This window comes from Trichosurus vulpecula, chromosome 6 (genome assembly GCF_011100635.1).
Source record: "Trichosurus vulpecula isolate mTriVul1 chromosome 6, mTriVul1.pri, whole genome shotgun sequence".
Lineage (NCBI taxonomy): Eukaryota > Metazoa > Chordata > Mammalia > Diprotodontia > Phalangeridae > Trichosurus > Trichosurus vulpecula.
Window position 1 is genome coordinate 28,424,843 of NC_050578.1, and position 26,597 is coordinate 28,451,439.

The 26,597-nt window shown below is 39.3% G+C and overlaps 1 protein-coding gene across 2 annotated transcripts in view; it reads left to right on the forward strand.

Moving 5' to 3' along the window:
• Positions 1–2,847: 2,847 nt before the first annotated feature.
• STOX2 (storkhead box 2) overlaps positions 2,848–26,597 on the forward strand; it is a 35,517-nt gene continuing 11,767 nt past the window's right edge. Inside the window, exons 1-3 of one of the 2 annotated variants that reach the window (XM_036763335.1) lie at positions 2,848–2,996; positions 20,988–23,235; positions 23,537–23,588. In XM_036763335.1, coding sequence (XP_036619230.1) covers positions 2,864–2,996; positions 20,988–23,235; positions 23,537–23,543 — 2,388 coding nt within the window. In that variant the 5' untranslated portion in view covers positions 2,848–2,863 and the 3' untranslated portion in view covers positions 23,544–23,588. The remainder of the gene's footprint in view (positions 2,997–20,987; positions 23,236–23,536; positions 23,589–26,597) is intronic. The other variant, XM_036763334.1, reaches the window with a different exon arrangement.

The following is a 26,597-nucleotide window of genomic DNA, read 5'->3' on the forward strand; positions in this document are numbered from 1 at the left end:
CCAGCCCTGCCACACCAGCACTGTTCCTTCCCCAACCCCCAACCCGAACTGGGCTTAGATCTTTGGCAGGCTGTGCATCCCTGCTCTGATCCGCCACTTAATTCCTCCCACCAGGTGGGCCTGGAGCCGGAAGTAACAACAGCTGTAGCTGCCCCACCTCTGCTGCCCCCGGGGCTGGAAGCCGAACCTGGAACTCCTTCCACTCCTGCAGCTTTTCCCACTAACCTTCTCCACAGTCTTTGGTGTTTGTGGGTTGAGAAGTCTCGTAACTGCCACAGCTCACTGAATCAGGGTGCTAGGGCCCCCTCCGCCTGGCTTCTGGTCTGGATGGTCCATGCCGCTCATGCTGGGCTCTGCTCCACTCCGTTCCCAGCTCCCAGCTCCGAGCTCCGTGTGGGATAGACCTCACCCAGAGACCATCCAGGCTGTCCTGGGCTGGAGCCCTACTTCCCTCTGCTGTTTTGTGGGTTCTACCGTTCTATAATTGGTTCAGAGCCATTTTTTATAAGTTTTTGGAGGGTCTCCGTGCGGAGCTCACATTATTCCTGCTTACCAGCTGCCATCTTGGCTCCGCCCCCCTCCTCATTCTGGTTTTAAGAGTGACTATGCCCCTCTCCCCCATCAGAGCTTGCCTCTGGCAAGTTCTGTTACAATGAAAAAAGGGTTTTCCAAATGTGGGCCTGTGATGATGAACAGCGTAGGTCCATTCAGAGACTCTAAGCACCAGATTGGTTAGATGGTGATGATTTTTTTGGGGGGGGGGTCATAGTCCTCTGAAATCAAGGTTGGTTACTGTATTAATCACAGTTCTTAAGTCTTTCAAAGTTGTTTGTCCTTTACAATATTGTTATCTTACAAATTGTTCTTCTGGTTCTGCTTACTTTATTCTGCATCAGTTCATACAAATCTTCTTAGGTTTCTCTGAAACTTAATGACCTTCGTCATTTCTTACACTTCAGTAGTGTTCTATCACATTCGTATACCGTAACTTGTTCAGCCATTCTCCAGTAGATGGACACATCCATATTTTCCATTTCTTTGCACTGAAAAAGGAGATTCTATAAATATTTTTTTTGTATCTTTGGGCCCTTTTTTCTTTCCTTGGTCTCTTTATGAGAATATTGCTAGGTCAGAGGGTATGCACAGTTTGTTAACTTTTGGAGCATAGTTCCAAATTTTTTTCCATAATGCCTGGGCCAATTCACAGCTCCACCCGTAGGGTCAGTACTTTTTTTAACTTGTTGATTATGATGGTCTAAATTAATGATCTGGGAGGTGTCTTTCACTTTTTAAATCTATGAAAGAAAGAAAATATGTTTACTTATTCAAATGATTATTCATTCCATATACTGATACAATATTGACAGATGTATTCATGCTTTAGATTAACTGACAATTTTTCTTTGCTTATTAATCATAGATCATAATTAATCCCCAATGTAGTAATTTCTATAAATACTTGTGTGTTGTGGCATTGTACCAATATTTATAGTCTCTAGTTTATTGCTTTGGAATAAACACATTTTAAAATAGAATGCTTAGTTAATTCAAACAGTTTTGTTGGGAAATGAGCTAAACATGACAAAGCTGAGTTATGTTGACTGTTATCTGTCATTTTCAGTATTAATCACATACACATGTGTTACCCATCTCAAGAGCTTCATTCTTTGCACTCTATGGTAATTCATTCAATTTAGGAGCATTGTTCCTAACTTTAGAGATGTGCTTCTTTTTGAGAGATTTCTTTTGTTACATATTTTTTTCCTCCTTATTGATTATTTAGCAAATCTTTTTTTTGGATTTTTTTCCTGATAAGAGTATACTGTGTTTTATGAAAAGATACAGGAAGTCCTCAGATTGTAATGCTTTGTACATCAGCATCATATAGAAGGACACATGAAGAAAGAAATAACAAGTTTTAGCAACATCTTGATTAGGTGGGATGATGAGTACAAGAGAGGAAAGGAAGCAAGGATGGTGGCCATGTGCTGGCCTGGAACAGGAAAGTTGGGAATGAGGGAGAGTTGGGGAAAAGATAAGAAGTTCTGTTAGACAAAAGTAAAATGTATTTTAGCCAACAACAAAACAGCCTTGTGTTTCTATAGACTATCTCATCTTCAATTTAGATCTGCACTATGATGTCAGAATTATTTTATATGTATGTGTTATGGTGAAAATTATTTTGTTAAATTGTATCATGAGTTGGCTTAAGATCTGGGAGTTCTTGGTGCAGGTGAACTTATTTTAAAAAATTGATAACTATATTTCACTGTAATTGGTTTCCTTTGTCATGCTAAATATTTTATTTTATGCTTTTAAAAAAACTTTTTGGAGAAGGGCATCTATAGCCTTCACCAGATTGCCAAGGAGATTGTTCAAACCCCCCACCCCCCCAAAATTGAGAATCCCTGAGTTAGCCCATCTGTTTTGTCATAAACTTTTACTTTATTTAGCAAGGCAAGAGGAGCCTTAACTGTGTTTTAACACCTTTTTTTTAACCTAAATGGAATGTGCTACTGAATACCAATCTTGGTTATATAGTTCTGTTCCTTCTGTTGGGTTGTAATCATCTTGAAGGGTGTTTCTTATTTTTGTGCCTCCAGTGCCTAGCATAGTGCATGGGTTACTGTATAAACAATTGGTTAATGTTTGTTGGATTAAATCTTAGAACACTTTATTGCCCCTATGAGGGTTGGGGTGTGTGTGTGTGTGTGTGTGTGTGTGTGTGTGTGTGTGTGTTAGAGGAAGGAGGGGGGGCGTGGAAGGGGGAGAAGGAGACAATTAGAATATAATTGCATTTCTTTAATGGAGTACTTGCTTCAAATGTTTCTCCTTTTCTACAGGTGATGTCTCTCCAATCAGCATGTCTCCCATCAGTCAATCTCAGTTTATTCCACTTGGGGAGATCCTTTGCTTGGCCATCTCAGCAATGAACTCTGCAAGAAAACCTGTCACACCAGAAGCATTGATGGAACACCTGACTACTTGTTTTCCGGGTAAGAGAAACATAATGTAGCCTTTATCCAGTGGTTTGCCTGGGACTTCAAAGAGACATTCTTTCTGAGTTTACATAGACCAGCAATAAACTCTTATCTGAAGTGACTGTGGAATTAAGGGAGCTATATTACTTTTAAAAAACCAACAATCAACCTACCTCCTTCAACCAGACAGCCACTGTTTTAAAATTGGGATTAGGCAAAGGTATTAAATTATAGCTCATGCAAAGATTTTAGCAAAAAATTAACAAATATTCTATTCAATTTTTGCAAACCATTGGATTATTCTAATTTCTTGTTTAGATGCTTGAATACAATGATTTAAGAGATCTGACCACAAAATAAATGAGTAACTTTTAGTTCCAAAAGTTCTCAATTGTGTAAGATTTTGTGTAAGAAGATATGTCTTAAGAAATTGTGTAAGATATGTAGTGTAAAATATGTAAGATGTGTAAGAAATTGTGTAAGAAGATATGTCTAAAATAAATATATATGCTGGCAATTTATCTTTCCTACCTAATTTGGTCTTTAAGAACTTGAGATTTAGTTATTTGAGATTTAATTTAAAAATAGCTAAATAAAAAAAACTCTGAGAAATATTCCTTTTCCAACTTCACTCGTGGTGTTTTGTTCATGAGTTTTTTAAGGGACACCACAGGCCCTAAGTTTGCTTAGGGGTTAAGAGGATAGTATTTGCCAGACCAATTACAGATAACTATTACGTGTCTACAAAGACACTGAAACAAATTAGATCTCTAGGATTCCAAGTCATTTAATGAATTTCTTTATCATTTTCCAGTCCACATGGGTTTATCATTTCAGACGTCAAGACTCAATTCTTCTCTCACTCATCTCACATAGACCGCCTGATCTTTTCATTCTTATAACTCCAGTATCTCTTATATACATCCCTTTGGTTGGCCCTCTTAACCGCAGCAACTGTATGGTATCACCTCTTACCTGGATAATTGGTCTCTAGGACTCGAGGCTCTCTTTACTCCAGCTCATCTTCCACACACCTACCAAAGTGATTTTCCTAAAATGCAGATCTAACCAGGAAATAAACTCCCTATATAACCTTTACCTACTATTCCAAGTTCTTCACATCCTGGTCCTTTCCTTTTCTTCCATACTTGTAGGATATTACTGTCTTCTAGCCACACTGGTTCATTATACCTTGCACAAAATTTCTCCTCTCGGCGCCTTTGCAATGGCTGTCCCCCCATACCTGGAGTGCCCTCCCACCTCACCCCTGTCTCTGGGAATCCCTGATTTCCTTCAAGACTCTACTCTGATGTCCCCTTCTGCTGGAGGACTTGGCTCATTTCTTCTTCCTGCTTATGACTTTCCCTCTAAGGTTTCCTGTGTCCCTGGAGTATATTTATCTTGTAAATACCTAAGTCGAGTCATCTCTCCCATTAGATTATAAACTCCTTGAGAGCAAATCTGTTCAGATTTTTGACTTTTGTATCCTTAGTGTCAGAAAGGAAGGAAGGAAACATTAAATGCCTACTATGTGCCAGACACAAAGCGTTTACAAACATTGTCTTGTTTGATCCTTACAACCATCCTGGGAGTTAGGTGCTGTTATGACCCCTATTTTACAGTTGAGGAAACTGAGGCCGACAGGTTAAATGACTTGCCTAGGGTCATGCAGCTAGTAAGTAGGTGAGGTAGGGTTTGAACTCAGGTCTTCCTGACTCTAGGTCCAGCTCTCTATTCACTGCTCCACCCACCTGTCAGGCACTTAATAAATAGGTGCTTGTTGACTGATTTGTTACCCTTTCATGCATGGACATCAGGGCACAGACCAGTGATTTTCAGTCTTCTGGTAATGGTTGGATTTCAGGATTCTTCTGGCTACTTTCTCGCCCACAAAATTCAACTCAATAGACATTTACCGTATTTCACCACATAGTCATTGCCACCACATAATTGTTGCACCCCATTTTTCAGTCGAGAAGTTGGCTTATAATCTTTCATGGCTTAATCATCTCATGGTATAATTTTGTTCATCACGTCCCTCCCCCTCTCCCCCTTCCCCTTTCCCTTCCCCTTTCCCTTCCCCTTCCGTCTTCCCTCTTCCCCTTCCCTCCTCCTCTCCCTCTCCCCCTCTCTCCCTCTCCCCTCCCCCTTCCTCCTTCCTCTCCCTGTCCCTCTCCTCCTCCCCCTCTCTCTCTTCCATATCTCTCTCTCTCTCCCTCCCTCCCTCTCTGAAGACCCCAAGGTCACCACTTAGTCAAAACAGTCCACTGTTAATCAAACTCCCTTACTTTATCACATCTTACTCCATCCTACACAAGATTCAGCCCTCCAGGACTACATCTGTGCCTAACCTTGGGGAAGAGGGGGTAAGAGAGAGGAAAGAGAAGTTAATCCCTTTTCTATATCCTGGGGCATGGAGAGGGGGCAGAAGTATGGCACTGTATTTTCCAAATTCTCTTCCTTGCCCACATGTTGATTGGTTGATATACCAGATTACATATTCTTCTATCTTTGAATGCCTGGAGTGGCTCTTCTTCACCCTTTTCTCTGTACCTATCATTATTTTTAAATTTTTTTTAAAAAACTAACTCCCAGATAAATTTTGTCTTTTCATCTGGAACCTAGCTAAAATCTTAAATTCTCACTCTCTTGAGCAGTTTCTACATCATCCATAAATGTAATTCCCTTACAGAGAGTGTCCCTTGCTCCAAAGTTTCACTTTGATGCCTACTGCTAATAGTCAACCACCCCAATTGCTGGTGTTTTTTTAAAAATGTGGCTTCACAATAAACTTCGTAAAATCAGTTCAGATTTATTTATTGCTCTTAGGTTTCCAAATCACTTTGCACACATTACCTCATGTGATCACCACAACGACTCTGGGAGGTAGATAGGTGCTATTGTTATGTTCCCATGTTATAATTATTATTAGATTATATTATATTGTACTACATTACATTATATTGTATTATATTATCCACGTGTTATAATTAAGGAAACAAGCTGAGAGAGGATGACTTGTCACACAAAACTAGTGTTTGGTTGAGGTAAGATTGAAACCTAGGTCTTCTTATTGCTGAAGCCCAACCTTCACAGGATCGTAGAGCTGGAAAACGGGACCTGAGAGGTTATCAAATTCACCCTCCTCATTTTTAAAGATGAGGAAGCTGAGGCCCAGAGTAGATAAGTGACTTGATTAAACTTTCACAACTATTAGCTAGGAAAACTAGAATTCAAACCCAGGACTTGTGACTCTTAGGTTGAACCCTCTTTCCACTGGACAATGGAGCTGTCATCACTTACCATACCATGCTGCCTTTCTGGGATGTTGTAGAATTCAGGTGAATATCTTCCTTTATGGAATGCAAATGGATAGGGGGCAGGGAGTAGATCAGAGCCAGTGAACAATAGTGAAAGATTAGTCATTGCCAAGCAGCCTGTAATGATTTCAATAAGTTAAACTGTTTAGTATGGAAAGAAATAGATTGCTTACACTTAAATGTACATTAAAAAAAATTTGGCTAGGTTTTACAGCAAGTTGAATATATATATCCAAAGGCCACAGTTGTCTGGCTAAGAGAAAATAATCCTTTTTCAAATGTGTGGCATTGGCTGGCGATGTTTAGATTTGCTCTGTAGACAGAGTTCTGGGACACAGCCTCCTTGAAATATGAGGTATGCTAATTATTTATAATTTCCCAGAGCAACCACTCTGCATTAATTCAATGAACAAATGAAAGTATTTCTTTACAAAATGTAATACCCCTTCAACGGTATATTTCATAAACACATATAGCAATGCCCAAAATATAGGGTGTGGATTTTTGTATGTTGTTTTTTAAATATCACATTTAAAAAAAAATTGGGCCTTACAAAACTGGGAATAAAGAAACTACATTTTTCTATTTCTTAATTTGCAATCTCACAAGAAAATACTCATGAAAGCCGACTTCTACTTTTTGAACATTTCTAAAGTCTCCAGTATTGGATATAAATCTTGGAATACAAAGAGTATTTTAGAATTTATCCTTCCTGTGCTTTCCTCCATCTTCTTGTGAAGTTCTCTAGTGAGCAGAGTTTATAGTTCTTGTTTGTGATGAAAAGACTTGACAGTTTTTAGTTCTTTAAGAAGTTTTCCCTCAATATCATTGGCTTAAGAGGCATAAGAATATGTTTAAAGGAAGGACATTTCTCCCTCTCCTCCTTCCCTGCTCTCCCCCACACACACACATCTGTTGGCCAGCTATCTGAATGACACTCGTCCATTCATCTGGTATGGACAGTGACTTAAGGTGGAATAGTAATTTCTAATTAATGTTATCATTGGGATATTTTCTTCAGGGAGTTGAGGGGAAAAACTGGGATTGGTTGGCCCTTAGAAATGATAATTTTACATTGAGCTCATCATAATTTTTAAAATTTGAATTTACCCTTAGTTACTTTTTTTGGAATTTATTAATAAAGGATGTAATTCCCCAAAATCCAAGCAAAATCACTGGAGAGCATAAGGGATTCTTGAGGCAAGGACCTTGCCCATTTATGATGCTTCTTCAATGATGAAAGCAGCGGTGCATTTGTTGTTCGGTCATTTCAGTTGTGTCCAGCTCTTCACGACCCCATTTGGAGTTATCTTGGCAAAGACACTGGAGTGGTTTGCCATTTATTTCTCTAGCTCATTTGACAGAGGAGGAAACTGATGTCACGCAGCTAGTAAGCGTGTGAGGGTAGATTTGAACTCAGGTCTGCCTGTCTCCAGGCGTGGCACTCTATGCACTGTGCCACCTATCTGCCCCAAAGCAGTACATATTCTCATGTAATTTGACTATCTGAACTGATACTAGTTATAAATTCTTTTGTTTTTGAGGTCAGTAAAGAGGTGGATAAGCAGAGTACTACCATTTTTATCCTCTTAGGATCCAAAACTCTTTTTTGTTCCCTTTGTTCCCCAAATCCCTAAACTTTTATTTGGGGAGAAGAGGGGTAAGATCTAGAGATGAGAAGACAAAAAATAAACCTAGACTTCTCTCACAACCATGCTTTCTTTTGGGCTTGGCTTCAGATATTCCTCGTGGATCATTTCAGATAAATGCCAAGTCTTACATGTGGCTAGCTGGGGGAAGCTAGGAAACGGTATCCTGGAAAGTGGCCCTTGAGCTAAGTCTTGAAGGAAACCAGGAATTAGAGATTGTGAAGAGAGTATTCCAGGCATGGAGAACTCAGCAGTATGAAGGCACCATCTGCAGGAGAAGGAATGTTGCGCGAGTCGATCAGCAAGGTGATCACTCTGTCTGAAACACAGCATTTGTGGAAAGGAGTGGAATTTAAGAAAATTGAAAAACCAAATAGAGGGGTGTATATTTGATCCCAAAGGCAGTAGTGACTGGAGTTTTTTGAGAAGGGAAGTAAAAGGGTCAGACCTATGCTTCAGGAAAAATTAGTTGAGAAGAAGATAGATTAAAGCGCGATGAAACTTGAGTCAGGGAGACCAATTAGAAGATCATTTCAAGGTGAGAAGAAATAAGACCCTTGACTTGGGTGGTAGAGAAGTAGAGAGAAGGGGACATATTTGAGAGATCTTGTAGAGAAAGAAATTGACTAAATTTGGCAATGGATTGGATACCAGAGGGGAGAGGTTGGGAGGAAAGATGTTAGGCTTTGGGCATGTTGAGTTTGAGATGCCTCGTCATACAGGGCTGGGACTCAGGGTTGGATAAATAGATGTGGGAGTCATCTGGATGGAGATGATAATTCAACTCAGCTCATGGGAGCTGAGAAGATCCCCAAGGGGGAATGTAGAGAGAAAAGAGAAGAGTACCCAGAACAGAACTTTGGAGGATGTTGTAGATGTTATTGAGTGTGGATGAGAGGAAGTAGTCAGGTAAGAGGAGAACCAGGAGAGAACAGTATCTTAAAAACCCAGAGAATAGGGACAGTAGACAGAGTGCTGGCCCTGGAGTCAGGAGGACCTGAGTTCAAATCCAGCCTCAGACACTGGTTTTGTGATCCTGGGCAGTCACTTAACCCTGATCGCCTCACTCGAAAGAAAGAAGAGAGAGAGAAGGAAATAAAGAGAGAAAGAAAGAATAATCAGGAGAAGAGGGTGATCCACAGTGTCACATCTAGCAGAGAGTTAAGAAGGATGAGGATGCAGAAGAAGCATTTAGAAACAAGCAGTGCCGGTAGAAGTCAGAAGCCAGATTGTAGAGGGTTACTTTGACCCTTTGGTAGATTAATGGTTCCTTCACTGTGAGTACTTCCTCTATATAGAGACCTTTGTGGGTTTTTTTTAATCCACTAAGATTTTTATCAACAGGAATGAGAATTTTCCTGTGCAACAAGGGAGACTCTGTTGGAAGCAGCCTTATTATTTTAGTGTCTTGGCAGAGGACCAGTGTTCTCCTCAAAGTATCCATCTGTTGTCTCGTGTATAAAATGTCCATGCCCAATTTTTGTGTTTGCATGTGTAGAATATACTTGTAATAATATATATGTCTATATAGTTATTTTTACTATAATGTATAATTTTTCAGGATCTACCTCTCTCCCTCAAGTGATTTAAGATCCTAACAATGGGTAAGGGGTTTTGTCTCTAGCTAACAACTAGTGGAAAAAAGACTATCTGGCATCCATTGGTCCGCAGCATATTTGTTACATTAACTCAACCATTAGTAGAGAGTCATGGGCGGTCCAGATAATGTAAGATCTGCATGGGAAATCAAGTTAATCTAGAGGGAAATAGTCATGGTATAAAGAAGTAGAGGAACAGGTACCTGCTAAAGAGCCTTCATGGTGTACGTGGAAGAGAGGTGATTTTTGTAACGAGGGAAGAACTCAGTCAAGAAAAAAATGCATCTAACTTGTGGTTTCAGCTTCATCACATGAGGCAAAGTAAGAAGGAAAAGCAGCTTCCCACAGGTCCAAGAGTACAAAGTAAAGGAATTGGGAAGGTCCAAAGATGAGGGAAGGTTGCCTGAGGATCCAGATACGGAAGAATTGTTTTGTACTGGAAGTCTGGAGGAAGTGTAGGATAGGTTTGCCACAAACCATTGCCAGTGGTCAGGGGCAAAATTGATCTAAAATTAACTGGAATAAGGAGTAGAAGTGAAATTCCTTCTCAGTTGAATGATCATATATGGATAGTTGGCTTCAAAGGCCAGCACTGGCCATTCAATAATCTACAGACATGGAAAAATAACTTATTGGAAATAGCATCTATGAACTGATTCAAAGTGAAGTAAACAGAACCCGGAAAATATTGTACGCAGTAACTGCAGTGTTGTATGATGATCAGCTGTGAATGACTTAGCTAAGCAATACACAGAACCAGGACAATCCTAAAGGACTTATGATGAGAAATGCTGTCCACTTTCAGAGAAAGAACTGATGAAGTCTGAATGCAAATCAAAGCATATTTTTTTACTTTATTTTTCTTGGATTTTTTTGGGGTCCATGTTTCCTTTAGCAACATGGCTAAGATGGAAATATATTTTGTATGACTTATCCTGTGTATAATCTATATCAAATTGCTTTCCTTCTCAAGGAGAGGGGAAGGCAAGAATTTGGAGCTCAGAATTTTAAAAAACAAATGTTGAAAATTGTTTTGGCATGTAATTTGAAAAAATGAGATGTAAATATTTGTTTAAAATAAAAAAAATTGAATTTAAAAAATTTTTTAAAAAAGAAATTAGTATCTTGGAATTGGAAGAGGTCTAGGAGATCCAGGAGGAGGGACCCAAATGTGAACTTTCCTCCCTTTTTGAAGCTCTAGACTAGACCTTCAGTGATGGGGAATTCACTATCTCCTGAGGCAGCTCATTCCATTTTTTGGACAGCTTTAATTTTTTCCTTACTCTTTCTCTTCAATATCTATGCCCATTACTCTTAGTTCTGCCTTATGGGGGAATAACAATTGATCAAGAAATATGTAATAGGTACTAAGTACCAGGCATTGTACTGAGTGTGGGGTATACTGCCCTCAAGGAATTCTCATTCTACTGGAGGAATACAGCATGTTCACAGATCAGTATGGGATGTACATGCAAGCACACACACACAACCATATTCAGTGATGGAATCAGAAAAGGCTGCTATATGACCTCCCTTCAAAATTTTTGCACAGTTGAAGGAATTTTGTCCTCTTATGTCCATGTTTTGCCTCAGCCTCACCCCCTAATTATCTTCCAAGTTAAACTTCAGTAGATCTTTCAACAGCTTCTTATATATAGCATGTTTTCCAGTTTCCTTAGCACCCTGGTCACTTTCATCTTGTATAGTCTCCTTTTTTTTTCACCATCCTTCCTCCAAAGTGGAACCCAGAATTTAATACATTGCACCAGATGTGGTCTAACCAGGGAAGAGTGGTATGGATACCATGCATTTGTTAACGCAGCCTAAGATAGTCCTAAATTGTTTTGGCGTCCTTGCCATGTTGAACACCAAACACAATATGAAGAGAGCGAGATGTATGGTATTTGGAAGGATCGTGTTATGTTTTTCCAGCTTCTCCCTGTGAATCATGGAATAGCACACTTTCCAAAGAACTGAACTTGTGGCTTGGTGATGGTGAAAGGGTGACGGACATATGAATTCTGGGTTTAGATAGGCTGAAACCTATTAGCAATGAAGAATTGTGTGCCAGAGGTTATGTTAAAAACAGAATGAAGTAGATGCATGTTGGTAAAAAGAGATGGGGTCATGTATCAATCAAGAAAGGATTACACATGGTTGTGTGATCCACAGGTATCTGCATGATACCGAGAAATCTAGGGGAAAGCACAGCATGTTAAGTAGAGTCCCTTTAGAAGATTTATGGGAAGACACAGATAAGAATTACACAGAATGAAAAGACATAGACAAAGTTGCAGTCTACACCAAGAAAATACCCACTGTGATAAAAAATAATAGAACTTTTGGAATACCAAGTCATGCTGCTGATGCCTGTTGATCTTTCAGTTTTAATAACTTCCGCACTGGCAAATCTGTTTCAGATTTTCATTTTCACAGTTTTCCATATAGGAAGAATCTTTTAAATCTCTCACAAGACAATTCTTCATATATTTGGATTCAACTGCCATTTCCTTTCAAAGTCTTCTTTTTCTGCTTAAGCATCTCCACTTCTTTCAACCATCCAATATCGGATATGGTCTCACCATTCCAGTTGTCTTCCTTGGACATGATCCCCCTTTTATTTTTCATGATCTTCCTAAAATGTGGCATTCAGAAATGAACAGAATGCTCTAAGGCAGAGTATACTTTGAATGTTGCTTTTGTTAATAGAACCAAAGATCACACCAGCTTTTTTGGTTGCCATGTCACACTGTTGACTAAAATGCTGGATTTGTCTTTGGAATTCAAAACCAATGTTCTTTCTACTTCACCTTGCTGTGTTTAAAATATATTCAAAATAAAATATTCAAAATAAAAACATTGAACAACATAGGACCAAGGACAAGATCTATCAGAGACTTCCCTCCAAGTTGATATTAATCATGACTCATTATTTTTGGTGTTCAATAACTTTGTCAGTCCCAAACATACCTAATTACCATCATCTAGTACATGGTATATAACAGCCACTTAATAAGTGCTTGTTTATTGATTGATTGATCTAGACTTATATCAGTCCATCTTGTTCAAAAATATGTCATGGTAGACTCTGCTAAATGTTTTACTGAAATCCAGGTGTATGCTTTATCTGTGGTATTCATATGATCTAGTCTATTAACTCCATTCCCCCCAACAAAAAAAATAAATGAAATGATTCTAGCATGATCCATTCTTTATAAAACCCATGTTGAAAAAGTGACTTGTTGATTGATTGATATAGACTATATAAATCCATCTTGTTCACAAATATATCATGAAAAACTTTGCTAAACATTTTACTGGAATCCAGGTGTATACTCTGTCTATGGCATTTACATGATCTAGTTTATTAACTCCATCCAAAAAAAAAAAAGAATCAAATGATTCTGGCATGATCCATTCTTTATAAAACCTGTGTTGGCTCTTAGACATCACTGTTATACTTCTGAAATGCTCACAAGCCGTCCTTTTTAATACTGTCTGAGAATTTTTCCTGGAATCAGTCTCAGTCATTTTTAGTTAAAAGGTTATACGTATCCTCCACTTTGTCTTTTTCTTCCCTCCAAAATCATGACTTTTGCAACACTTGCTCATCCCACTAGATGTTAGAGCACAGGTAATAAATTTCTTAATCTACATTTTTTCCTAAGTAGAGTGGTAACTACAAATTTTTGTGGAGCTGCCTACTAAACCAGCCAATGACATTAAACCTGCCCTTTTTGAGATGGGAAGATGGAAGATTGTGATAATTGATGTGCTGGGGCAAGACGGGTTGGAGCTCACCTTGCTCCACCAGCTGGGACCTTTTATATTTTAGCAAATTGGACAACAACAAAAAAGAAAAACAGATATGCGTAACAAAGTAAAGATTATGCAACACTGACCAATGCCTCAAAATATGTCTCCATCTTCTCCATATCACAGACTCCGTCACAAGGTAGAATGCATGCTTCAGCCTTGGTCCTCTGAAAGAATGTTGGTTGTTACATTGAGCAAAGTTTTCAAGTCTTTCAAAGTTATTCTTCTTTGTAGTATTTTTGTTACTATATACATTGTTCTCCTGATATTGGTCACTTCTCTCTGCATCAGTTCATATTGGTATTTCCAATTTTCTCAGAAACTAGCATAGGGCCGGACACATAGCAAGCACTTAACAAATGTTTATGTCTCCCTCCAATCAATTTTGACATTTTTTTTATGGCACAACAGTATTCCATTACATTAGTACACCATAATTTATTTAGTCATCCCCAATAGATGGATACCACTGCCCCAGCTTCCAGTTTTTTTATTACTACAAAAAAGAGTTGCTCTCAATATTTTAGTATATGTGGGTCCTCCTCTTCTTTCTGTGCTCTCTTTCAAGTATTTGTCTAGTAGTATCATCAGGTAAAACAATACTATTTACAGTTTAGTGACTTTGGGGACATATTTCCAAATTGCTTTCCAGAATAGCTGGACTACTTCCCAACTCCATCAACAGTACATTAGTGTATCTGCTTTTCCACAGCCCTTCCAACAACTGTCATTTCCTGTTTTTGTTATCTAATGTATGAGAGGAGAGATGGGAGATGTTTTTCATGATTTGTCTTTTCAAAGCAGAGGGTAAGGTAGCTGCCCATTTCAGCCTCCTCATCATGAAAGCTATTTTAGATCAATTATATTTTTCTATAAAATGATGATAATTGGTGTTAATATCTTTACTTTTGTCCGTTTCCTATTTTTAAGAATCAACAGATTGGGTTGGAGCTGTTATAATCATATCCCATGATGTGTTGTTTTTGTTCTTTTAATTTGGTCTTTACTTTGACCACTTCTAACTAGCTGATGGTTTGATGGAACACAGTTAATTCTGAAGTGGATGCTATGTCTGTAACAAGTTGTTTCTTAACTTTAACATATTGTCAGTTCTATATCTCACTCAGTGCTCATCTGGTTTATTGTCTCCCAACCCTTTCCTTGAAGTAGTCATGATTTGTAGGTGAAAAGCCTCCTGATTATGGTCCTCAAGTAGCCCTTCATTTCTTGTTTTCATCTTTAATTTTTCACCATCAGTTGAAAAATATCTTCCCCAGTGCCCACTTTCACACGGATGTCACTGAGTGCTGATGTAAAAGTTGGCAGAGTTCAGAGGATTTTGTCAAGTTCTTAATGGGTCTTGTATACTTCATCTTCTTCAGTGGATGTTGGCACATAAGCTGCAATTATCTTCATGGTGGTCTGTTTGCTTATGCTTTTCATGAGTAGTACTGTAAGGTGAGATGACTAAGTATTTCATGAAATTATGTTTATTTTTGCCTTTGAGCGCAGGATGAAACCAGCCCCCTGCCAACTCATTTGTCTCTCCAAGGAGAACCTGAAAGCTGTCTTTCCACTCAGCTCTAACTTCTTTATGCCCTCTGGTTTAATTTACAGCAAAAATGTCAGTATTGATGTGGTTTGTTCCCTCCACTAGTGTATCGACTTGTTGACGATGGAGAAAAGTCATATAGAGAATGTCAACATTTAAGTTAATGTTTGTAAACAGTCTGTGAACTGTCTAATTTTTAGATTCACTTTTCTTTTCCCATCATTCTGCTGCTATCACACTGGAGAATGCATAAGACCAAAGGGCATTTTGGCCTTTTTCTCCCATTCCATAGATTCCTGTGGCCATGACAAACCTCTTCTTTGTGCCCAAACTTCTGGTTATGTAATCCTTCTCCCATTTATCTAGGCATGTCCCAAATATAGTCTGTTGCTGAGCCCATACTTAGGGTTTTTCCAGTTTTGTGTAAGATCTGTTAGACATTGTACCCTAGCCCGGCTTTCATGAACCTCTGGTCTTGGTCACATCACAATGAAGCATTAGACTAGGACTTAAATGGAGGAAGATAATGCCCACTATGTATATAATGTGTCTGAAATATTTTTCATTCCTTCATAGGCAGGGGAAAGTGCTATGTAAAAAAAATAACTTCTAGAGAAAAATGTAGTATGTCTACCAGTTGCTAATTCAGAAAAATAGCTCAAGTTCTGTGGTTCAGTTTAGGGTAATGTATGTAGATATATCCACAACTAGAGAGAAAACTTAACTAACTGTTCATATATACCTTACTTTAAAATTATAGGAATTATAGGCCAATATTAGATTCATAGATAGTCTTTTACGTTGTTGAATAAAGGGACACTCCAAAAGAACACCATAGAGAATGCTCTCACATGTTTCTATCATCTGACTACAGAACAGAATCTCATCAAATTTCGTTATTTTAGCTTATCTACTTCTAAAAGGTTGCTAGAAGGCTGAAAAATGTGAAATTTAAATGGGGGTGATCTTTGGGGTAGTCCAAAGACTTAGAGAATAACATGATTTGCATGTCTCTTCTGTTCAGTAAGATTTTTATCATGTATATGTTAATTAAGCCTGTGATGCTGCCCCATTAATAATAATCACTGTATGACTTAAACATTCATTAAAGAAGCATTTACACAGTGTTTGGCAGACTTCATGAATTATCGGTAGTAATGAAATGGATTTCTCCAAATGAAAGAATACTTTGTGTCAGAACTATAGGAGTTTTGACCACATTCTTTGACACTTTATACATTCAAATACTGGTTGGACATTGAGCACCTAGAATTGTATTGAGTATTGTAGGAGGTGCAAAAGAAATATAAGATGTCATCCCTTAAGGAATTTATGGTCTGATTGAGATACAACTGATTACATACTCATAACTAGCATTTTTATATCACTTTAAAGTTTGCAAAGCACCTCACCTATGTTAATTCACTTGATTAAACTAACATGAGCAAAACAATTATTATTGGTTAAATCTGGAAATGCTGAGGATTTCCTTAAGTGTGTGAGGGAGAAACCGTTAACTTAGATACAGGCAGGTCTTCTTGGATGATGGTGACAATACTGTCCTGACTGGAGTAGATGGTAGAAATGAAGTTGAGTAGATTGATTGGGGGAAAATAAGGCTGTGTTCCAAAAGCCCTCTTTTTCTACAGTTCTCTTGATGACTTCATCAGCTCCTGTGAGTTTAAATTGTTATCATTTCTTTGTATATGGCTTCCAAGATATACAGAAGTGTGCGCGCACACATATGTTACTCATATGCAATATATAAATCCATTTACATTTATACATAAACACTTATGTACATATGTGACCTATATATGTATAAGACTCTATATGTAGTTCATCTGCATTTGCCATTTTTGTTCTCTTTATTATCATTTCTACTTCCCATATGAGTACATCTGGGATTGTGCTGTGAGTCTTAAGTGTGCTGGTTGTGCTGTTCTTGATGGAGAAAACAGGCTCTGATAATGATTTTTACAAATCTCATCCATTTGTCTTCTGTTTGTTGACCTCCTTCCATTTGCATCCTTACATGCCCTTGGGATGACTTTGCTTAGTTGGATACCTTGCCAAGATTCTTAAACTAGTTTTACCTTCTACAGTTTTTGCTTTATGGGATGAACCTACTCATCATTATCCATCATCCTTGTTTGTCAGATTTTATAAACAAGTTTATATTCTATCTCGGCGTTACCTTTGGCAGTCATCTCTCTTCATCTGGCACACAAGTTAGATGGTTGTTGACTAAGGTATTTTCTGGGCTCTTTTGGTATCCTTGTTTTGTTAATTAGTTTACATTGGTTAAGCTAAAGTATAAAATCATTATAATCAATATTGATATGATTTCCCAATTTTGTTCGTTGTTTACTTATTTAAATGATTCTGGATCAAGTTGTGTAAATTGTATACCATAACTTATTCTTTGTCTTGCTTTTTTTAAAAAAACAAATTCTGATCTTAGGTTCGATAATTTGATGGCCTATCTGTGCACAGAAAGTTAATTCAGGAAAAAGTCCTTTGGCAAAAACAAGTCTTGCTGTCAAAATATATATTATTTCATTTTTTGGTGGTATTGTTTGGTGCTCACTGTTGTCCCATGCTTGCCATTTCTTTTCTCAAGGAAAGCATCCAAGATGCAAAGGCTGAGACTTCTGTGCAGTCCTTGAGACTTTGGCCTGTCTCATTCCTTCTTCTCAAACTATACTTTCCAATATATTTCTCCATGTCTCCACTGTTTTCCACTTTTGCATTACAATCACCAAGTGTCAGAATGTTAATTTAATTTGGAGGGTCCTATTAAGTTCTTTGCAGAATTTCTTTACCTGTTCATCTCCAGCAACTGATGTTCTTACATAAGTTGCAATTATTTTCATAGCAGTCGTATTTGGAAATACTCATCTCTGGTATGATGACTATATGCCCCATAAAGTAATATTTCATGTTGCTCCTGGAGATGCAATAAAATCCACTCCGCTCTTGCCTCTTTAGGAATATCTGTCAGTCATTCTTCCATTAGCTACAATTTAACTTCTTTCTTTCCTTTTTGTTTATGGCAAGAATGTCAGCCAATAGGCTTGCCAGTTGGTGATGATTAAAATTAAAAAAAAATTGGTCATTGCTTCTCATGAAACAAATTAAAATACAAAATGGGTCTCAGTCTTGTTTTGATACTTTCCTGCTTCTGCAGTAATCACGGAAGAGAGGCAGAAAAGGGTGTGGAAGGGTGCTAACGCTCAGGTTTGGGAGTGTTTTGTTTTGACTGTCTTTTAATTTTGATTATTGGTAAATGTTAGGTGTTTTATCCATTGACAAATTAGTAGACATTTTTGCAGGAGGAGTTGAATCATATCAATTATTTGATTTATACACTTAGAGATCCTTGAAATAATGAGACTAGATACCAATTATCTGTATAAGAACTTTTCACTCCTCAGTTTACTGAGTAACCAGACATTCTGCTCTTTTAAAGATAGGCATCTGCTTTTGTTTTGCTAAGCCCATATTTTAGAAATCCTCCATCAGTGAATATTAATTTGTAATAAAATGTAGCAGCTATGATATATATCTCATTTTATACTTGTTATGCTTTTACCTTTATACACATCTGGAAAATTCTTCTGACTGTCCCTAACCCTTTTTTTAACCACTCACAAAAGTGCCAGTGAAAGACAAAATTGCATTGAAATCCCAAGGTATCCAACCAGATAAAATGCGCACATACAGAAGAATCTATCGTCTATGATCAAACTGGGATTTCAATTTCAATTCAGTTCAATTCAAAAAGCAATGTATTAAGTTCCCACTATTTCCCAGGCTCTGGGATATACTAGGGATAAAGAATCAAGACAATGAACTCCTTAAATTGCTTACATCACAGAGACTGACTCTGCTGCGTACGTGTTCAATGTTATGTCACCTCTGTTCCAATAGATTATCTTTGGTTTTGGGCTGAAGCAATGTGCTTTGACTCAGACTGTGCCAGGACCACTGTTGATGGAGCACTACTGTATTGGTCCAGTCATTTGGAATTAGACACCCCAGCCCCACCAAAGTCACCAGACTGTGCATACCTTTTGACCTAGTAATACCGCAGAAGAGGAAAAAGGACCATGATGTACAAAAATATTCATAACAACTCTTTTTATAATAGCAAAACCCCCAGGATACTTAAGGGGATGCTCACTTCTTGGGGAATGGCTAAACAGACTTTCGTATATGAATGTAATGGATCATTATCATTAAGCCTTAGAAATGACAAAATTCAGAGTTCTAAGGGAAATTAGGCAAGCTTCTACAGACTTAAGCAGAGGCAAAGTGGACAGTAGTAGAACAGTTTACACAATGGCACCAACATTGTGAAGAAAAGCCATTTTGAGACTTGAGTACTGTGTTTAATGTAGTGACAAACCTCAGTTCCACAGGACAAATGAAGAAGCATGCTCTTTGCCTCCTGCCAGAGAGGTGATGAACTTAAAATACAAAATGAGACATACTTTTTTGATGTGACTGTGTGTATTTGCTTATGAGGGTTTCATTTTTCTTTATCTTATTGCTTAACAGGGGAGGGGAGCATGGGAAGGAGAGGAAAAGTGGGAAAAATGAAATTAATTCTAGGGGAAAAGAAACATGGGAAGAGTTTTAACAGGTAGAGAATATCTTGGGGAGAGGGTATCCTAGATTTAGGATATAAAATGAGCCAAGATGCAAGGATTAGAAAGCCAGGTAGTACTAAAAAAAAAATTGCAAGTAGTCTCATTGGACTGGACCACAGGAGAATATGACAAAGATTTTAAAAAGCAATAAGACAGGAAGGATAGGCTGAAAAAATGAGGCACCACTGAAGGTCTTTGAGCAGGGGAATGATGTGGTTGGAACCTTCCATTAGGAATTTTTATTCATCAGCATTATGTGTTAAGAAGGCAAATTTCTCTGCGCACCCAGACCTGCTTAGTAACTACCAGATTCTAGGGGTGTGTGTGTATGTGTGTGTGTGTGTGTGTGTATGTGTGTGTGTGTGTGTGTGTGTGTAAACTACCAGATTCTGATGATATAATCAAATGCATACTTTCTGCAATTTCAATGTAGTTCCTTTTATTTATCCCATGCTGCACTGGATCCTAAAAGCACAATGGACTCTGTTAGTTCTTTGCACGTAGTGAATGTTTAGTTAATGTTTATTTTACATTGACAAAGGTGCCAAACCCAAAACCTACAATATTCTTGAGTGCAGCCCAAATCAGATTAAAAAAATAATTGGGAAATATTTAATAAAAAAATTTAGCAAAATAAAAAATATGCCAAAACATAAGTAATGTTACTATGTGGTTTTCCTAGTCAGTATTTGGCCAGCAGGAAAGACCATTTAGTGTCCCCCTTTTCTATTTGAGTTTGACACCACTGCTCTAGGAGGTTCTATCCACCAATACATCCATGGTAAGTACTGGGGCAGGATTCCTTACCATAATTCTTAAAGAAAGTGATGATGATAAAGACAATATGGTGTAGCCAGAAAGAACATGGAACCAAGAATTGGAAAAAAGTGAATCTAATGCTGATGGGTGATTAGAGGAGAGAGTATGAGCCAAGATGACCCCTAAGGTCCTTTCCTAGATCTGACATTCTCTATGACGTGTGTGTGTGTGTGAATGATCTTTAAAATCTAGGACCATAGTCCTGCTGAGTTTTCTCCCACTGGAAAAATGCCCCAATTGCCTCCTGATGGGTAAACATTAGCATTATAATCATAATGTAATATGTTTCTTATTGGGCATTATGTAATGAGCAGTGTTGTTATGGATACCAATAGCACTTTAAAAATGTTCATTAGCATGCCTGATTGTCACTTTTGGATTAATTTTTCAACCTGTTCCTATCCAGTAGATATGTAGAGATTTCTCTTTAATATATTTCCTCTATTTTCAAAACACGCTTGTCAGGAGGGAGGGAGGGATGGATGGATGGAGGGAGGGATGGATGGAGGGAGGGAGGGAGGGATGGTAGGAGGAGGCTATTGAGAAAGGGCCAGGGGTGGCTGCTCAGTTCTCATCTGTGTATTGCTTTGGTTTCAGGTGTTCCAACTCCAAGCCAAGAAATCCTCCGGCACACACTGAGCATGTTGGTTCGTGAGAGGAAAATCTACCCCACTCCAGATGGCTATTTTATTGTGACCCCACAGACTTATTTTATTACTCCTTCCCTCATAAGAACTAATAGTAAATGGTATCATTTGGATGAGAGGATACCTGACAGGACTCAGTGTACCTCTCCACAGCCAGGAACCATCACACCCTCCACCTCGGGCTGTGTCAGGGACAGAACATTACCCAAAAACCACTGCGACTCTTGCCACTGTTGTAGAGAAGACATGCACAGCATGCATGCATCTACGCTGCAAAGGAAAGCCGCCAAGGACTGCCCCCCTTCACTATGCCAATTGCCACCCACTGAAAAAAGTAAAAGTACTGTAAATTTTTCTTATAAGACAGAAACGCTTTCAAAACCTAAAGACAGTGAAAAACAGTCCAAAAAATTTGGGCTGAAGTTGTTTAGGCTGAGTTTTAAGAAAGACAAGACAAAACAACTAACTAATTTTTCTGCACAGTTTCCCCCAGAGGAATGGCCTCTGAGAGATGAGGAGACGCCCACTACAATCCCCAGAGAAGTAGAAATGGAGATTATCAGGCGCATTAACCCAGATCTGACCGTAGAAAATGTTATGAGGCATACTGCACTAATGAAGAAACTTGATGAAGAAAAAGCTCAGAGGAGCAAAACGGGGTCATCCGCCCACCACAGCGGTAGGAGCAAGAAGAGCAGGAACTATCGGAAGACCCACGGGAAGACTCGTTCCCACAGCAAGACGCGGGGGTCCAAAGGAGGGGACCCTTCAGATGGTTCTCATCTTGATATCACAGCAGACAGAGACTATGACCTGAACGACCCTCTGACTCGCTCACCACGGGAAGGCTGCTTCATCGTTGAACACAAAGGAGATCATTTCATCACGCACAGCCACCCTAACATGATTGAGCCTCATTTTCCCATGACACCGGAATGGGATGTGTCTGGTGAACTGGCCAAGAGGAGGACTGAAATGCCTTTTCCTGAGCCTTCCCGGGGAAGTTCTCACTCGAAGGTCCATCGAAGTCACAGCCATACCCAGGATCGCAGGTCCAGGAATGAAAGGTCCAATAAAGCCAAGGAGAGATCTAGGTCAATGGATAATTCCAAAGGCCCTCTCGGTGCTGCTTCCTTAGGGACAACTGAAGACATAGTTGAAGCGTGTAGCCAAGATGATCCAACACTTAGCCAGTCTTATACTGACGATAGTACTTTAAGGCCTACACAGACTGTCAGTCACCAAAGGGCTCACATTTCATCCACAAACTATAAAGAGGTGTGTATACCTGAAGTTGTCAGTGGCAGCATTGAACCCCCCAATTCTTGTAGCCTTTCGGAACAAAGCAAACCTCCAGAGAGTTTGCCATCTTATAATGAACTCAATGCCTGTCCAACCAAAGCTTCCATGGATGACTATTTTCAATGTAACACCTCCAGCGAGACAGTCCTCACTGCTCCATCACCTTTGGGGAAGAACAAAGACGATCCTGACACTCTGACCTTGACTGATGGGATGAAAAAGCTGTCTTCTTCTGAGAGGCAGCCCCAGCATCCCACCAGAGAACCCGTGGTGCACAAAGAGGAGTCGCCCAAAGGGCCAGGGGGAGGCTTGGCAGCAATTGCTGGCCCAGCCACGGACCCTGTTGCCAATGGACGACTGATCCCCCACCATGGCACAGAGTCAATCAGCCTAGATAAGATATTCAGCAAAGACACGCTCTTCAAACCACTCCATAGTGCCCTGTCCATGAATAATTATCACAAGCCAACCGTGTCCCTCCTGAAAGCTCACCCACAGTCGTCTCCCGATGCTTTGCCGGGTCGCTGCGAGATCCTGGAACAGTCCCTGGCAGCCTCTGTCAGTCAAGCCGTGCCCCTTTCCCAACGACAGCAGGAAGCCTGTGGGAACCAGGAAGCTTCATTTGACTACTACAATGTCTCCGACGATGACGACTCTGAGGAAGGGGCACACAAGAACGCAGAGGAGGAGAAGAATCGGGATGATGTGGGGACCATGCAGTGGCTGCTAGAGAGGGAGAAAGAAAGAGACCTACAGAGAAAATTTGAGAAGAACCTCACTCTCCTTGCCCCAAAGGAAAACGATAACAGTAACAGCCAGAGGGCAACACATTCTGCCCGGCTAGACAGCATGGACAGTAGCAGTATCACCGTGGACAGTGGATTTAATTCACCACGGTAAGAAATTGGAGTGTGTGTGTGTGTGTGTTTATTCTTCTATATGCACACTTACCTTTCAGTAATTTAGCCACTGTTAGTCAATCAGTAAGCACTTATTAAGCACCCACTGTGTGCCAGGGCACTGTGTTAATTAAGCACTGGGGATGCAAAGAGAGGCAAAAGACCCCTACTACCCTCAAGGTCCGTAATGCCTTGTGTCAATCAATACTTAGATGCTTTTCCAGGATCGGTTCTTTGAATGAGGATTCAAAGCAGTGAAACTGTTTTGTTAACAACCTGTTTCTGACTTCTTTTTCAGGAATTGAAAAAAGCAATGTTTCTGCAGCTGTAGAGATCACCAATCTGGACTGGTGGGTTGGCTCCTTCCCTCAGACCAATGCTTGTCTACGATGACCTAATCTAGAATGTCTTAACTGAGAGTTTCTGACATCAGCAGGGGTTTTCTTCCTCTGATGAAGTGTCACCAATGTTCAGAAAGCGAGGGCTAATTCCCACCCAGCCCACACACCCCAACTCACAAAGATAGAGACATACAAACCAATTAGATGGGCATCTCTTTTTAGATGACAAAACTAGCTGCTGCTGCTACGCTCCCTGTCCGCCATGCTGTCTTCTCCTACCACCCACATGCCTTTTCTGTTTTTCTCCCTTGTACAGTTTTGCCAGAGGTCCCTTTAAGTGATTTTAGGACTAGGAGAGATGTCAAGTTTTCTTCTTCATAAAAAAAGATCCTTTTTTATTTTGGATGGGGCTTGACCCAGTGCATAAGGGGGAAGACATAGGAATTTTTTGTGAAGCACTTTGAAAACCTTAAAAATCTATGTAAATGGCAGTTGTTCATATTTGTCCCAACCAATTTGTCTAGTGACTTAATTGACATGAGGCACTCCCGGTGAAGAAAATGTCTTCTACCAATGCAGATCTGCAGCCATTTTGCAAATAATATAAGGTTCAAGAAATGAGGGGTTTCCAGCTTTGGTCTTCCTTAAATAAAATGTTCCCTAGCATTACCTGCCTGAGATAAGGAAGTCTTGGGAGAGTTTCCTATCAAGTTGCTTGCCCAATCATACAGCCAGTATGTGTCAGAGTTGAGACCTAAACCCAGCTCTTCTTGAATTGGAGGCTGATTCTCTTTTATATTGCATTACCTCTGACTGTTGTTGTAAATGATATTAATATTCTTTTTAATTTAAGCATTCTTAGTGCTGCTATAGAATTGATAATCCCAAACTATTTACACATGGTGCTCCAAAAGTCTTAGCTTGAGAAAACTTAAAACTACACTAAGACTTTTGGGACACTCTTTTTCTAGATAATAGCCCCACACTTTTCAGGAAAGCTGAAAGAATTTTACAGTCTAATGACTTCTCTTCCAACTTCTGTAGGGCTTTAAGGTTTACAGCGTGCTTTTCCTTACCACAACCCAGTGAGACAGCAAGTTTTGTTCTTTTATCCCCATTTCTTGGAGGAAGAAAACCAAGAGAAGACCAAGAGAATTAAGTGACTTTACCCAAGGCTGTGTAGCTAGCAAGCTTTGGAGCCAGGATTTAAATCCAGGTCTCATTACACTTTCTATGCCAAACCATATACTAAACCCAATCTCTGCCCAGTCAAGATGCTGAAAGACCTTGTCCAAAGCAGCATAGGGGTGAGTGATGGGACATCAAAGCCAGAGAAGGGCTGCTTAGCTTGCTTCCTTCTCAGCCCCTTCTTTGTGCTCAAAGGGCCAGGTGACCTGGGGCTCTTATTTTCATTCCACTTTCTAATCCGGATTGGTGACTCTTGGATGCAGAAATACTGTTGAGAGGTCAACCATTTCTTGGCTGATTGCCAGCTCTCTTGGAGGTTGAAGCCAGCTCCCTATCTCTTGATAATTTAACATTTTTACCATTACCTGGGTAGGGCCCTACATGGCATGGTTTATTTTTAGAATAGAATTGAGCAATAATTCTAATTTTGAGACTCATTCCATCCTTTTAAATGCCTTGACAGCCCTGGAGTACACAAAACTGGGCTTGGGAATCACAGACTCACTTTGTCCAGTGTTAGGCCTTTTTAAAAATCAGTTTCAGCAGCCAATTCATCATTTTCTAGGAAACTTTTTTTGGAGTTAAATTTCTTTTTCCTAATGTAATGCTGATTTTTTTTCACCTGCTTTTGTGTCTTTGTCTGTTTTCCTTTCCTAATCTGCCCTTCTTTTGAATTCTGGTAGCGGTGGATCCCAGAGAAATTAAACCTTTAATCCTTAGTTGAACTTGAAAACGTTCCCTGGAAGAAGTGCCTGGCCATTCACCTGAAGCCTTTCTACTTCATGGTATCTTCAACTACAGGATTTTTTCTCTACCTATTTTTAAAAAAAAAATTTTTCAATGCTACTCACAAGGCATTTTCCCAGCATCCCTGCCATGAAGAGAAAGCTAGTGGGGTGTGGTGTAAGAGACACCGGCGTTGGGGAGCAACTGAGGGTCTTTTACACATGTAATTCATCTCACATTTCCACATGTCATCCATAGTTAGGGACCTTTTATCCTGGGTAAAGAAGCAAGAACATTAGAGCCATTGTTTTCAGCAATATTACTTGTGTTGTCATTAGTATGGAATATTCATTTTGGTTTTGGATTGAGGGGGGAGAAGAAGGGAGTGGGTTTTTCTTTAAAGAAAAAGCCGCAGCTGTGCTTATAAGTTAATATTTTGATATAATAGAAATAAAAGTATGCTTTTTATCGCTAACTGGCGTTGATATAGCACTTTAAACTTTGCAAAGCACTTTACACACGCTATCTAATTTGACTCTCACAGTTATAAGGTAGGGGTTATTATTGTCCCCGTTTTACAGGTGGGAAGCTGAAGCCAAAAGAGTGATTTGTGCACACAGGTTTTAAGTGTCTGAAGCAGGGTTCGAACGTGAGTCCTGCCAACTCCAAAGAGCAGTGGCAAATCTCCCTTGTCCCCTTCGTGATTATTTTCTTGGATTTGCTATATAAAAATTAGTTCTTAAATCTCCTTTTACTAATGCAGTTGAAGAGCTAATGCAACCTTCCTGAACTTCCTCACTTTAATGATTTAGGGTCTTTGAACCCTGCTCTGTTGTGTTAGCTTTTGGAGTGATGACATGATCTGCAACTCTGACTGTTTTCATCTGCATTTTGATGTAGTGGAAAGGGCATTGGCTCTGGAGTCAGAGAACCTCCTTCTGACATGAACATCATGACCTTTGGGAGGGAGGTCCCTTGGCTGTCATTACCCTCCGTTTGTAAAATGAAGGGGTTGATCTAGGATTTAGTGATCCTTTAGTCAATTAAGCAGTGTTATAATAACTGCATAGGCATCTATTGTCATCTGTGGTTACCTAAGAGGAC